This window comes from Eptatretus burgeri, chromosome 15 (assembly GCF_056783735.1).
Source record: "Eptatretus burgeri isolate ZD-2024b chromosome 15, Ebu_testis_v1, whole genome shotgun sequence".
NCBI lineage: Eukaryota > Metazoa > Chordata > Myxini > Myxiniformes > Myxinidae > Eptatretus > Eptatretus burgeri.
Window position 1 is genome coordinate 61,511,887 of NC_140975.1, and position 16,653 is coordinate 61,528,539.

Consider the following 16,653-nt stretch of genomic DNA (forward strand, 5'->3'; position numbering starts at 1 on the left):
ATCTTTTCTACTTCCGTTAATCCATCCCAAACCCACCTCCTTCAAATTCCCTGCTTTCCTTCCCGAAAGTTCCCTGTCGTGTAAGGTCATGAAAGTCACTGTAATGTCCATCTTGTTTACCCAGTGTTCCCCACCCCATCCCTCTCCCTTCCACAGATCTCATATCTCTGTTCCCCCACTGTTTTGTCCTTCCCTCTCCCACCCGTCTCCTGCCCCCCTTGTTGTGCATTGTTTTGCTCTCATATGAGCCTCGCCAATGTAAACAAAAAAAAATACAAAAAAATCCCCCCCCCCTTTTTTCCCCCCCAAAAAGCATGGGGATAAACATTCACACATGGGAAATGAATGAATATATTTTGCCAGCAAAAAAATTTTCTAAAAGAATACTTGAAATGAATGTTGATAAATAAATCAGAGAACATGCAATGAAGGAGGAAAGTTATTCACATTGGAACATTTAGAAAGAAGAACTTTTTAATAAGCAACTCGTCATCGCACATCGACATGATAAAACTGGAGCGTTGGGGGTGGGGGATGGGTAAAATCATAACCTTGTCAGAAGTGCAGATGTGACAATTCAATAATGGCAAAAACTAGTCATTCAAGTCAACAGTACGTTCACTTCCGTAACTCCCAAAAGGCCTCCGAATGTTCAGCAATATTTTAAATTTTACAATGAATAAAGACTCGGAAGAGCTTTGAAATGAAATTACATGAACGGCATGGAAAAGTTAGACAAGATGGACACACCAGCATAGGACATCGACTGAGAAATCATATTTTTTTAACGTTCCATCAAATAATCTTCATGCGCTCGTAGTTATACCAGACAATTGTGGATAAGCTCTCAAGAAGACCATGCTAAAATGGTGTACGTTTCAATTTGGACCAAGTTGAGGGACCGAGTTTGTGAGCAGCTTTCACTTCATGCCAGAGCAGCGGACGACTGGATACCAACTCTTCTGGCTCTGGATCCTCCGACAGAGGCCCCGTTGGGCTAGCCACCAAAATAGGCAATGGGCCGCACTCCTTGCGCATCTCCACCACGTGGAGGCCCTTGTGGTCAGCAAGCATTTGGTGAGTCTCCTGAGCAGCCCACATGCACCCAAGGTTCATGACCAAATGCCATTTTAAGATGTTTCAGGTCGAAAATAAACTCAGAAAAGAATATTACACTTTCTTCAATTCACAAAATTGTTGGAATTAAATGAACACCCACGCTTAGAGATTCAAAACCAAAAGGATGCTTCCTTCCATTATGTGAGTGTGAGAGCATCATTGATAATGGTGCCCATGGGGAACGACATCGATAAACATGCACATATGGTACATGAAAGCAAAATTCTTCTTCCTACCTGTTGCTGTAGACCACGAAAAAATGCCTTTGCAACGTTGATGAGGGTAGTTGAACCAACCACTTTCGCGTACAGATCCCTGATACCGATCAGTTTACATATCGTAATGATGGCTCGATGACAATGCAGCCCATAACCTGCAACCCAATAAAAGACAAACCAAATCACAACTGCACATTATCCGAGATAGGTTTTTCTCTTTAAAAAAAAAAACAATATATATATATATATATATATATATATATATATATATATATATATATATATATATATATATATATATATATATATAATTCCAGCAATCTGTGTGTGTCTGTATGAATGTGTCTGTCTGCGACCGCCGTTTCTCGACAACCACCAGTCCGATCTGATTGAAACTTGCCAGGAATATTGTTGGGGACCCGCGGATGTGCCTTTTCAAGGTTTGATATCAATCAGACGAGCGGTTCCCAAGTTACGGCCATTTTTATTGCTTTTTTCAGTGTTGGAAAGGTGTATATATATCGCAGCTGAAGTGTCGTTCCACCTTATCATGCCATTTTTCCCAAAGATATCTCAGAATAATGATAACAGCATATTAATAATAACAATAATAATGATAGCGCAATAATTGGCAGTAATAAAAAGAATAACGTGATAAAATGACCAATGTCTGTGAACCAATAACGACATATATTGTCTGTCAACCAATAACGTCTGTCAATCAATGACAGGACACGGTACTATGACATCACGAATGACGTCACAATTTATGTTTATTTATTTATTGTTTTTTTTTTTGCACGATTGACGTCACAATTCTTCTTCTTCGTTTGGTATGACGTCACAATCGACGCTGGGGACCTGAGTATGTGCCTTTTCAAGGTTTGATATTGTTCTTCATCCGTTTCAGCTGTTTCCCAAGTGTTTGAAAGCTGTTTTTTCCCTCGGTTTGAGTTAATTGTTGTGTTTGGTAGACATTTGTGAATACATTTACAGAGGAGGGGGGGAGAGAGGAGAGGGGCGAGAGAGGGGGCAGAGAGAGGGGGCAGGAGAGGGGGAGGAGAGGGGGAGGAGAGGGAGGGGGAGAGAGAGAAGGGGGCGAGAGAGAGAGAAAGGAGAGAGGAGGGGCGAGACTAGGGGTGAGAGAGGGGGGAGAGAGAAGGGGGGGAGAGAAGGCGGGGAGAGAGAGTACCGTCACAATTCTTCTTCTTCGTTTGATATGACGTCACAATTGACGCTGGGGACCTGAGTATGTTTCCCAGGTGTTTCCCAAGTTATGGCCATTTATGATACGGTTGGTCCGATCTAATTGAAACAATGCCCCAATCCAGTCGTCGTTTAAGAGAGTGAAGGAACGAAGCTGCACATATTGGCACGCACTTAGGGGCCCGCACAAGTATATATATATATATATACATATATATATATATATATATATATATATATATATATATATATATACATATATATATATATATACATATATATATATATATATACACACATATATATATATATACATATATATACATATATATACATATATACATATATATACATACATATATATATATACATACATATATATACATACATATATATATATATATATATATATATATATATATATATATATATATAGCCTGGTGTTGGCGCAGTGGTTAGGGCAGCGGCTTGGGATCCAAGAGGTCCTGAGTTCAAGCCCCGTTGGGCCACTGAATTAATACACCAGGGGGTTGACTCAGCCTGTCATCCTTCCGAGGTCGGTGAAATGAGTACCAGTATACTGGGCCGGTGTATACCCTGGTTAAAATAGGTGTACCTTATCCCTGTATCGTAAGAGGCGACCAGGGTTGCGTCAGGAAGGGCATCCGGCGTAAAACATGTGCCAAATCACTATGCGGATCATACGGATGATCCGCTGTGGCGACCCCTCACGGGAGCAGCCGAAAGAAGAAGAAGAAATATATATATATATATATATATATATATATATATATATATATATATACACATATCATGAGAAATGTGAAAACATGGATCTGCAGAAAAATAGTTGTCTACCTGTGGGTCAAAGCCTCAATCTCAAAGGCAAGCGTCTCCAAAATCCCACCCAAGTTGGACGACACCATTGGTTTGCTGATGTTACAGAGTGAGGGAACTCTACCAGACAAGCCGTTTGAACACTCGTCACGTTTAACAGGCCAATCAAATAAAAGGTTTGAGCAGGATCCAAGACTGCTCGCAGGTGAATCAATTACCTTCCTGCCAACCCTACCGATTTTACTTGCTTCATCGACCAGTTTTTAAAATTCAGGGGAAAATTTTTTTTTATCCGAGTTACAGAATACCATACTGTACAGTACCTTGTAGTTTACGTTTTTCCGTCGTCTATGCGCGCGTTTACACCGTTACACGCGTCTGCTATCGTTAAATCTGATTATCCACCCTTAGTTTAGTGATAGCAGAAGCGCGTAACCGCCTGGTGTCGCTAGCGTCACACGGTCGGGTGGACAACAACAAAGCCATTTTTCACGTGGATGCTTTCACAACAATCACAATGGACACGCCTGAAAAGAAAAAGCCACCTTTGCGGTACGACAATGTTTTCAAGGACGACTGGACAAAAGAACATTCGTGGATCAAGGCATCGCGGAAAGGTACGAAGCACGCGTTCTGTGAGCTGTGCAGGACTATGGTATCCGCAACACACTGTGTGGGCTATTGGCAGCCAAGATCAATATCTTTAAGAAAGATGGCTGCACTTGTTGTCACTGGAAACCATCAGAGGAGCTCCTGAAAACAGCTAAATCTGCCACCTTCCAGGCACTCAATAATTAGTGAAGCTCTGGACGTTTACAGAATGAGTCCCACAGTCCCAGTGAACTTTACACATTTTGATGTTGTAAGGTCACATTGTAAATTATCAGTGGACTGTATTACTGTGCTCACATTTATTTTTGTACATTATTGTATAAACTTGGGTCATGAGTGCACTGAATCACTGGTTATAAAACATGAACTGCAGAACATCAGAGTGACTGGCATGAACTGCACACCTATATACATGGCACATGTATACATGTAGTTCGTTTGAAGATACACAGTGAAATATCAGTGTAATCATTTTTGAAGTGGCTACATACAGTACACTTGTGTCATGCATCTGATTCTGTGGTAAATATGTAGTTTTTATTGAGGAAATTGTGTGGTCTAAATGCAGGAAAATGCACTAGTTTGCCATTTTTGTGACTTGTTTCAAAAATGTCATGTATTGATGTGCCAGTGTAATTATTTTGGAAGCTGTTACTTGTTGCACATAATAAATTTGACAAGTCGGCCAGATTTTGCTGTGGTAAATAGTTGATTTTATTGAGGCTATAAAGTGGTCTAAAATGCAGGAGAGTGCACCATTTTTTCCAAAATGTTCCGGGGGGGCATGCCCCCGGACCCCCCTAGCGACGCGCGACAATGTCGCGCAAAAATCTAACGATTTTCATTCCAAAAAGGTTGGCAGGTATGCAATTACACGAGCTTCAACAGCTTTGAAAAAAATAGCCGGTCCAGGGGCCAATACTTTGAGCTTATATTATTTAGGCCTCAGTCACATTTGCTCAACGGGGAGGATAAGGCGGCCGTACGCCCTCTGAATTGACAGAAACGTGCGGCGGCCACAGAGAAAATGAGGTGGCCTTAGGGTGGCCCTATGCCATTTGGCTATATTTTACAGGCCGTAGGGTCGCCGTGGAATGAAATCGCGGAGTTATAACTTTTTTTCATTTCTACGCTCGCCGTAGCAATTAGACAAGCCAAGCTATGACGTAGATGTATTCCACGTTGACCATACATAGGGCTTGCGTTATTCGTGCGGCTGCCGTAAGCTCTTCTCAATGAAAAATGCATTTTCTCAACCCCCAAAAATTTACGGTGGCCGCACTATTTACACGGTCGCCGTACGGTGGCCTTGCGGTCTGTGTGACTACCTGTGGGCAACGCAAGGTCGACGCACGGTGCCCCTACGCCCGCCGTGCACCTATGTACGGCCTCCGTGGCAGTCTGTGTCGACCGTGTGCTACCGCCAGACATCGGAGTATAGGTGTTTGCCTATACATAGTGGTGCCCCCAGAATCCGAATTTAATTCGTTCCAGGAGGCTGTTCGGATTGCAAAAAGTTCGGATTCCAAAACTATTTTCCCAATAAGAAATAATGGAAAGTGAATTAATCTGTTCGTGGACCCAAAGAAAACCCACTTTCAAGACACTTTAAACTGAAATTCCCCACGTTTAAGGTAAATAGGATGAGTAAATGACCTTCGGTGGCGGTGTATTGTATGTAAACTGGTACAATCGCCACATCCAAAGGCCCACACAAGCTCGAGCTCCGGCCTGGGTTTCGATCGCTCGCGCACTCTGCGAGAGCGCTGCCCCCAGGGCAACTCATCAAACATGATGCCCCCAGAACCACAATCACTTTCATCAAACGCATCGGGCTGACGTAATCATGGATATTAAAAATTACAACCGGTTTTGCTGTGAAATTCAATCCTTGCCCGACAGTCCGTCACACCACGTGATCGGATTGCTTTTTTTGTTAATTATAATTAAAACACAAGTGGATTAAAAAAAAATGAAGGTGAAAACACGAGGTAAGGCCTAAGTCACATTTGGTTCGGTGGCCGGAGGGTCTACAAAATGTACGGACACTCGCAATTATAAAGCGACCGCAGTATTTCCACGGTCACACAATGTGGCAGTCACACATGTTTTTATTTTTCGGGTAGCCACACGGCGTGTTTATAAATTGTGGAGACCGAAAACGTGGGGGTGCCGTAATTTTTGGGGGGTTGGGAAAATTCATTTTTCATTAAGAAGAGCTTCCGGAAGCCGCACGGAAAACGCAAGCCCACCGTACGCCCTACGTACGGTCGACGTGGAACACATCGACGTCATAGCTTGGCTTTGTCGAATTGCTACGGCGAGTGTAGAAATGAAAAAAGTTATAACTCCGCAGTTATAATTCCACAGCGCCCATACGGCCTGTAAAATATAGCCAAACGGCGTAGGGCCACCAGAAGGCCACCTCAGTTTCTCTGCGGCCGCCGCACGTTTCTGTCAATTCAGAGGGCGTACGGCCGCCTTATCCTCGCCGTAGAGCAAATGTGACTGAGTACTTCCACCGACAAACTGAATGAACAAAGCGCGAAGATGCGGCTCAAACAGGTGGGGGAGACACGTGAACAAACATGAACACTACGTTGTGTTCGGTTTTTTAAAATATATTGGGTTTTTTGGGCCAAACTTTCTCGAAAAAATTGTTCGGATTCCAATTTGTTCAAACAGCTTGGCCATTCGGATTCTGGGGCACCACGGTATATTATAGTTATAGCATATTCAGTTATATATATATATATATATATATATATATATATATATATATATATATATATATATATATATATATATATATATATATATATATATATATATATATATATATATATATATATATATATATATACTGGTATATTTTTATTTCAGTAAAAAAAAGGACTGGTATATATACCCAATCGTTACCGTCCGTCTGGCCGCACGTTCGCCTTAGGCCCCCCTGCGGTCGCCTTGCGGGCACCTTGTGTCTGCCTTGAAAATTATATTTCTGCCACAGAGACGCCCTAAGGTCACCGTGCGACATCAAATCAAAGACCGTACGGCACCCCCACATTTTCGGTCTCCACAATTTATAAACACGCCGTGCGGCTACCCGAAAAATAAAAACATATGTGACTGCTACATTGTGTGACCGTGGAAATACTGTGGCCGCTGTAGAATTGCTAGTGGCCGCAGATTTTGGAGACCCCACGGCCACCGTGGCAAATGTGACCTAGGCCTTAGTAATCATCAGTCCAAGTTGGGCAGGAACTGAGTGATGTAGGCCTTGGGCCTGGGTTTCATGCAGGAGGCTAAGGGACCAAAATCTATGGCGGATTCACGGAGAGAAAGTTTTATTTAACGTTCTGCCGAGCAAGAATAAATTTTCTCTGCCATTTCATGTCAAATCATGACGAGTGAATCCCAAATGAACATGGAAACCAAATAAAGCTGGATTTGGATGTAGTTTTTAGGCTGTCGCTTTCTCTGCAAAATTGTAATTTTCGAACCAAGACTTTGTCTTGAGGTCTTTAAAAAAAAATCTGATATTGCAGGTGTAGACACCTTTGTGGACACTTATGACAATCATCATGTTGACATGTAGGCCATGGTGAAAACCTAATTGAAAATGCCATACAAACCCACATACCCATGTGGCATCTGTAGTAAAGAAGTGAGATTGAAGACATGAACTGTTGCTTGCTCAGACTGACTGTTGGTGCCATAAAGAGTGTATCTAGGAGCACGTCTGTTTACTCCTACCTTTGCAAGCCTGGCATCTCCCAGTACTGCACTGGTTGTGGTCTTGAAGCTCTTGTCAAGCTTTTTCGGATCCATAACTATTGACAATGACCCAGATTAGGATTCACAGAATATGAACGCAAGTGCTGATCGTGACCCATTGCAAAGCACGATCGGTCCGCCAAATGCAACAACATCCCCAAATGCTGAAGTTCTTCTGAGAAACTGTCAAAGTATCCATAACTGGACTGTTGATCGATGGACTACTTGAATAGCACTCGGTAGAGCGCATACCTCCGCCAGGCTGAACAGGTTACATTTTGTATCTCACCGATAGGCCGGATCTGCATCTGGACTTTAACCGACATCTAATCGGCTAACCCTTTAACATGAAACTTTCAACTGAAAGTACATGCCTTTAATATGACAAGTTACAGAACAAATTTAATTCTCAGGGCGTTTCGTCAATTTTTTCAGAGTTATGCCCTTTTTGGACTGAGAAAATATCACATCGGTCGGGGAGCATGTATTGCAAAGCAATTCACTGTTCTCAATGAAATGTGGTTCAGCCAAAGTTACTAATGGTGAAATATTCCCATCTGACCTTGGACTTGAGGTGTTAAGGAAGGACAGAGAAGACAGTTGTGGTGACATTGTACTCGTTATTGGAGAGGGATTGAAAGGTAAACTCCTCCACACCGCAGATAATTGTGAAGCCCAGTTTGTTCAGGTGAAGTTCAATAAGTGCGACTATCATTATAGGGTGTTTATTGACCAACTAAATAAAGCCTACATTGATAAACTTTGCAGCGCAACCCAGAATCCTCACGATAAGTCACGGGCTGGTGTTTGTCACACTACTCCGACAACAGTTCTGGGCTGATTACATCCAGACTTGCTACGTAGGATCAGCATGACCCCATTTAATGTATAGGGGTGTTTTTATCTTTGTCTGTGGTCTGGTGAGGGGGGGGGGGTACCCAGCCCTGGGTAACAAGCATCAAAAGGATAATCAAACAGCGAGCCAACAACAAAGATAGTTCCTGCCATGGCAGGAGAAGGGGGAGGGACACAAATTCTGTATGTAAATGTGCATCATGCAGCACTGCCTCCAGGTGAGGGGAGGGTATTAAAAGTCTCATCATTTACAGTACAGTATTTCTGTCCTCACATTTTCCAGTGCAGTGAGGTGTTTTGAATTATAAGCAGTAGGTATGTTTTTGCTTCGTGCAAGTAACCCAGGCCATTTTATTTTGGCATATACAGAGCTGTCAGTTGCCTATACACCACCCAAATAAAGGTATGCGTCAGAAGAACGTGTTGCGTACTTGGAACAAGATCACCCATAGGGCGTGTACTCTGCTAGTCTCATTAACGAGCATAATAATTCATCAATATTGATGGGTGACGACCTCAACTTGCCATTCATCAACTGGTCTCTTTTTACAATCAATGGTCACCAGCACCCACAAGCCCTAAATGAGCATCCATTGGCTGTTATGATGGACTGTGATTTTGGGCGAATTGTCCAATGTGGTACAGGAGAAAATAACACCCTATTCCTCTTCATAACTAAATTGGCCCTCTTGTGTAAACAAGTGTCCACCAACACCCAGCATCAGTGATCATGAAATTGTGTTCATCAATACAAACTTCAAAGCCATCTATTATAAACCAACCAGAAGGAAAATCTATCTATGGGAAAAGGCCGACATTGGTTTCATCCAACAAGCGGCACAGGACATGCTAGATGGCTATATTGCAAATTATGACAACACTGACACAAATGAGATGTGGGTAGTCATTGTGAAACAGCTTCAAGAGGATAAATAATGAAACAAAGCTAGACAACAACAAAGCTAGTTCCTGGCATGGCAGGAGAACGGCTCGACTCTGGTCTCGTTAAAATTCGTTAAAGAAAAAAATATATGCAGATAGCCTGTGGAGGAGCATACAGAAATTTCAACAATATATGCCCTGACCTGAAGTCAAACCCAAAGCGCTCCTGGAGTTTACATCCAGCAAGATATGTGACAAGACAGCTAGGTCTTTAATAAAGACGAGCAACCCACGGTCTTGCCTAGCCTTAGTGATCAAGACCATCCTACCATGGCTAATTTAGAGGTTACATGCAATTGTAGCTGTCAAACTCCTGAAAAAGTTGAACCAACATAAAGCGTTTGGGCCAAATGAGATACATGCATGCCTGCTGAAGACATAAGAAGAGTACCTGGGGCCGATGCTAACTATCCACTTCCAGGCATTGCTCGTAGTAGTGTTGTGCCTGATGCATGGAAAGAAGCAAATACAACACCCATTTTTAAGAAAAGGTCAGGTCAGGTCATCTCAGATATGGTAACATGCGCCAGTGCAGCGTGTCGCTGCGTCCACTTTCCGCCGGTACTCCAGGGGCCTCCATCAAGCAATCCACCAGGAAGATGCCTGGCCCATTCCCATCCCCTTGAGATGCTGATCAACCTTCTGCAACCACGAGGCATGTGGTTGGCCCACTGGCCTCCTCCACTCATGAGTCTTCCTCACCGAGAGAATCAGGTGAGCAGGATCAGTGTCAGGAAAACGAACCACATGTCCATAGAACCACAGCTGATGCTCAAGGGACTGTGCAGGCAACAAATCTCATTTGAGTCTCTCTCAGAAACCGCTCGTTTGACACAAAGTCCAACCAGCGATAGCCAAGGATTCTCCAAAAAGACCTGGTATGAAAGGAACTGAGTCTCCAACTCAGATCCCTGGTCAGAGTCCAAGTCTCACATCCATAGAGCAAGAATGGAAGAACCAAGGATCTGAAGACTCGGACTTTCGTCCTGCCGCACAGGTACCAACAGCGGCCACACCCCATGATCCAGTGAATCCATCACTCCCCAGGCCCAACCAAGATGTCCATTGACCTCTGGCTCACAGCTAGCAAAGACATGAATATCAATGCCAAGTAAGTGAATCTCTCCGTGACCTCAACAACCTCGCCACAAACGGGTACAGACAAGATAGCAGCATCCAAGATGTCATTGAAAGCCTGGATCTTAGTTTTGACCCAGGAAACCCATAATACCAGCGGCTCCGATTCCTCATTCAGAACCTCAAGGGCCCCCAAAATGATATCCAGATTCTCCGCAAAGATGACTGCATCATCTGCGAAATCAAGGTCAGAGATCTTGACATTCCCTAAATGATGCACCACAGCTTGATCTCTCTGACATCCTCCCCAGAATCCAGTCCATACAAGAGCTGAAAAGTGTGGGGGCCAGTACACACTCCTGACAAACTCCAGTAACAATTTGAAATAAGTTGGAGATTGTAGCACCACATCTCACAGCACTAAGTACCAGAGTATAGTTCAGACATCAGCTTGATCGGTCTTGGTGGCACCTCACGAAGATGAAGAATCCTCTAGAGGGCATCCCGATTCACTGAATCGAATGCTTTGCAGTGATCAACATCAGCTGCGAGCAGCCCCTGCCGAAAAACTCTGTCAAGCCTGGAGTACCTATTAGTCCCTTACTGGTTTCACAAATGAGATTTTCTTTCCAGAAATGAGATAGGAACAAACCAGGCAATTACAGCCCCATTTCTCTCACATTAATCTGTTGCAAGATATTATAACACATCATCCATAGCTCTATCATACAACATCTTGAGAGGCAATGTCCTATGCAACCTTCAACATGGCTTCAGAAAAGGTCACTCACATGAATCCCAAATACCACAGATGACCTTGCACACAACCTTGATGCTGGTCTTCAAACAGGCCTGATTCTGCTTGACCTCTCTACAACATTTGACGTCTCCCCTCATCACTTACTACACAAGCTTGATCAGCGACCACCATGGTGTCCAAGGAAACCTCCTTCAATGGATTTCATCATTCTTGAAAGGCAGAAAACAGCAGGTAATCCTTTAATGTTGCACCTCAGAAAGGGTTTCTGTGATATCTGGCATATTTCAAGCTACTGCCCTCGGAGCCCAGCTTCCATTAACGACATCTTTTATTGCACATCCAAGGACTCCAAAGTTTGTGTTTTTGCTGACAACTGCCATGAATATAGTGTTTTAACTACATTGACGATGCTAAGGCACTCCAACAAGACCTTAATGCTCTGAAAAAATGGGAAATGAGATTGCTCATTCAGTTCCGCCCAAATAAATAACAAGTTATAAGTCACCAGGTGACAGAAACGAGTCGAGTTTGTCTTCCAGGGCCCAGTTGCTCAAAGCATCGTTAAACCTATCATTAGCCTAACGGTCGATTAAACCCATCGTTAAATTAACGATGGGTTTAATGCTGTTGCTCAAAGCTATCGTTAACTTTAACGATCGATTAAATCCCTCTTAATCTTTGAGCAACCCTGTTAAATCCTGTCATTTGCTAATCTATCGTTAAGGAATTTAATGATCGATTAAGCCTAATCGATCATTAAATTTAACGATGCTTTGAGCAACCGGGCCCAGGTCGACATTCAACCGCTGGAGGTGGCAATGTCAGCCAGGTATCTCGGAGTGCAGCCATCTCCTGACCTCTCCTGGAACAAGTATGCAAGTTCCATAACAAATGCCACAATGCTTTGGGCTTTCTCCAATGTTTTGTAAGAATCTGCACACATCACATAAAGAACCTGTGCTACAAAGTATAAGTAAGACCCATTGTGGAGTATGCCAGCTGTGCCTGGGACCCATATACACATCGGAACATGGACAAGGTGGATTTGGTGCAAAGACGAGCAGCTCGGTTTGTGACCAACAACTAAAGGCAGCAGCATGGGAGTGTGTCTGCTATGATCAAACAACAGTGGGAGACTCTCAAACGTCACAATACTACATCACATCCATAAAAACCTGTTATGCATCCTGTAAAATTGTAAAGACAATATTTCCTTTACAGCAAGAGGCAAGTCAACGCTTCGTTAACCTACAGCAAGGACTGACACTTGTGAGATCATTCTTCCCGGATACCATCAGTCTCTGGTAGTCTCTTTCTCAGGCTGTGGTTTGTGCTACCAGTGAGAAGTTTAAAGTTGGCACAAATAAATACCAGCCAAGGTTTGCATAGCCCAGCAAGAAAACAGATTTTTCTGTCCTGCTTGTATTCATGCAAACCCTCAGTGCAATAATACTTTTTGGAGGTGTCTGCACTTTATTGGAAGAAAAAGAAGGTGAAAAAAGGAAGGATCAAGGTAATAGGAGTAAAAAAAACGAACAAACATAATGCAAGGAGATGAGGTTTGGGTAAGAGAGGGGTAAGAGTTTGGGTAATCGTAAAGGGAGGGGGAAATGAGTATACTAGGACTTGCAGCTCACAGACGGTTGGTCTCACACATATTCAAGATTGGGCCCTCTCCTTCGGAGGCCAATGTAACAAATTTAAACAGCAGTAGTTCCTTGAAGATTCTCCTTTTATGCAGATATTTTCTTTTATGGAAACTTGGGGGAACCAAACCCTGTAATTCACATTGGTTTCAATAACTCCTCCATTCCATTTTAGCCAATCACATGGGCCAGTGGAATGCAATGGCATGATAGAATGTTGTTATACTGAATAATGATATCGCTCCTTGCTTATTGAAGCATTGTTTGTTTTTTTTTCCACAATAATAAACCAAACTTTAACTACTTTTATTATTATCCGACAAAAACAAACAAAATTGACCAAAAATAAAAAAGTCATTAAATAAAAAGTTGAACATCATTTTGGTCCGCTCTTGTACATACAGTACATACAAGGTCCGACAATAAAGTTCCCGGATTAAAGCAACAGAAAAGTTTATAATAAATGTACCCATTATGTTTCGTGGTCACCTTCAAAGTAATCTCCCTGAGAATGTAAATGCTCTTGCCAACATCATTGCCATGCTTCAAACCACCCCTTGAAGTCGTCTGAACGGCCATTTAGCTCATTGGTTGAGTTCCTTTCATTGGAGTTTTGGCCGTTGGTCAGATTGAACCAACATTCTCATCCGTTTTGACAATGGATCAGCGTCCCGACCGCGTGTCATCATTCATGTCCATTCTCCCTTCCACAAACCTCTTGGCCCACTCAAAAACACGTGATCTGGAGTTTGCCTCTTCTCTGTATACCAGCTTCAACTTATCGAGAATGTCGTGCCACGTTCGTTTAGTTTTACCAAAAACTTGATGACTATTCTCTGTTCAATGAATTTGTCGTTCATATTCAGAACACGATTGCAACACTTATAATTTTAACAAAATTATTGTACGGCTTCAAAACACAACCAATCGGTACAATGGCTAGCAAGCACAGTACTGACAGGAAGATTACGATGCACATCCAATTTAAAACCCAAGCCAGTGCTGTCACCTGGCGTGGCATTGCAAATCTTCACGCTTCCCACCAAAAGCAAAGTTGAAAGATGGCAAAAAGTTCCACCAGGAATGACCAAATAACAAATTTTGCAATTGTTCCCCGTTTTGACCATAGGTCCCCAACCCCTGGGGTATGAACCTGGGGGTCAAAGCCAAAAGATTAGTTCCATATTTCATGCATCCCCCAATGTTGATTGCAGATACAGTTTCATTCAAAATGTACTAAAATGTGCCCCCAATTGCATTTTTTGGTATTTGACCTTTTGACCTTGCCCTAAGGGGTGGGGCCAAAACAATACTGCTCTTGCACCTGCTTGCCATTTGGAGATAATGACAAAGTTTGGTGAATTTCTGCCCAACCGTTTAGAAGGAGAAAATATGACGAACGGACGGACAGACGGAGCCGATTACAGTTTTTTTTTCCCCTCCCGCCAAAAAAGTGTGGGGATAGTAATATGCATAAAACAACTCATTAAAATTCATGACCCTGGAAGTACTGTAAGCAGCGATGCATTTATTGTGAGTGTCAGGGAGGAAATAACACTATTGTTCTGAATGGCTGGCAGTTTTGCTAACTACCAGTCGTCGATTTCGATTTGTCTTGTACTCCGAATAGACCTATTCATGAATGAAGGAATGAAAAATGGGGAAATTCGCCAATTCGACTTGTACTACACATCGACGTAGAGGACAAAAACAAATACAGTATAGAAGCAACGACGTAAAACTTCAACTTCATTGAGCAACTCCTAAATGGTAATCAATATGGATAAAATTGGTGTGAATCATTTCATTATGTTTTGGAACAAAACGAGGGGGTATGTGTTGAAAATATGAACTTCAAAAACAAGGACCACTCTATATACAAGTACAATGAAAAGAATGTAAGCTTTACCGTAGTTTTTCTTCTTCATAGATATCGTTGTCTTATGGAACGTTGTCACAATGTCATGATAAACTGCCATACCACAAAAACAGCACTTCTTACAAGAACTATCAATATTACAATGTGAACAGCACAAAAGCAAGTTGAACAAATTCCAAATTTTTCCGATCAGCGGTTTCAAAGATTATAATGCGTTGATTTTTTGCGTTAAATCCAAGTGATCTATGACAACCTATGATAACACAATCATTAAAATATTCTCCATTTGGGGGGGGGGATTCCGCTCCATTCCTGAAAATTTTGTGTCAATCAGACAAGTGGTTGCTGAGCAAAAAAATAATAGAGCAAAAAAGGCAAAAAAGGGTTGAAGAATAATTATGATAATAATAATAATGAACATTATTAATTTATGTTCTCCATATTCTCATAATAAAGCTTTGTTAAAAATTTGATAACAAAAGCTCAAATGGTAAAAAAAAATGGTAAAAAGTTACGGCCCGGACAGACACACAGAAGTGATTGCAAAACCCAGTCTTCCGCTATGCAGGTGATGGGCCAGCAATTCCCTCCACAGAATGGTCTACATGACATGAAGTGAGTGATCAGTGGCATAGCATGGATGGTTAGTCATCAGGTAGTCCCTCTAATTCCCAAAGGCCAAGGACTTTCAAGAAAATGTTGATCTTGATAGTTACACAATAAAAATTAAAAAAATAGGACCACTGGACCTGTAGCTTAATAGGCCCGAGCCTAATATTTTAACTCAAATTTGGTAGCATTCTGACTGATGTGTCTGGAGAAGATTTTTGAAGGAACTTACGGGACCGGCATTTTGACGCACTTCCGGTCACGTGATCGGCATGACCTCTGCAATTTAACATCCCTAAACTGGCCTAATGTTTTAACTCAAATTTGGTAGCATTCTGACTGGTGGGTCTGGAGAAGAAGATTTTTGAAGGAATTTACTGTCTGCCATTTTGACCTACTTAAAAGTCATGTGACCGGAACGAGCTTTGTAATCTCCGTTACCAGTCATGAGCATAACGTTGCCACCAAATTTCAGCCAGATCGGCCCAGAGGTTTGGCCAGAGAAGTCGAAATAGGAGACAGACGGATGGTGCACGATGACAATACGTCATCTGCAATTCCAATTCCAGATAAGCTGAAAAAAATACTAGAACGGGAACTCTGTGGAGTCCATACCACCGCCAGGGTGAACAGTTTACGTTTTGTATCCCACTGATAGGCTGAATCTGCATCCAGAGCTTAATCAAAATCTAAATCAATTTGTCCTTGCCAGACACCCAAACTGGCCACCAAGTTTAGTCCAAATCGGTCCATAACTTTTTGAGATATTCTGCTCAAGACAGACAAGCAGAAACAAACAGACAAAGAGGGATGAAAAAAAATAAACTGCATCCACCTTCGGTGGCGGAGGTAACAAGAAGGTACACAATCCACAATAATACTTACTAGTATGGTCATTGTATCGTTCGATAAACTGCAACCTCTTGATTGCCATATTCTTCGCCTGTAACAAAGCAAATCAGCATCAAAACTGGTAAATGAACAATAACAACACTACCAGGAAAGAGTATCTCAGTGTTGTTTTGGTACCTGACAAAGTAGCTTTATGATCAGATAGGAGCTGATTTTTTGTTTCTGGTTGAAGTTACAACTGAAGACATCGCCAGCAAATCATAA

The 16,653-nt window shown here is 42.3% G+C and overlaps 1 protein-coding gene across 2 annotated transcripts in view; it reads right to left on the minus strand.

Moving 5' to 3' along the window:
• Window positions 1–456: 456 nt before the first annotated feature.
• The window catches only part of MRPS5 (mitochondrial ribosomal protein S5), a 45,334-nt gene continuing 29,137 nt past the window's right edge, over window positions 457–16,653 (minus strand). For both annotated transcript variants that reach the window (XM_085856295.1, XM_085856297.1), the window contains exons 8-11: window positions 16,423–16,480; window positions 14,959–15,021; window positions 1,356–1,492; window positions 457–1,086 (exon numbers count right to left, since the gene is read on the minus strand). In XM_085856295.1, the coding sequence (XP_085712421.1) occupies window positions 862–1,086; window positions 1,356–1,492; window positions 14,959–15,021; window positions 16,423–16,480 (483 nt within the window). In that variant the 3' untranslated portion in view covers window positions 457–861. The remainder of the gene's footprint in view (window positions 1,087–1,355; window positions 1,493–14,958; window positions 15,022–16,422; window positions 16,481–16,653) is intronic.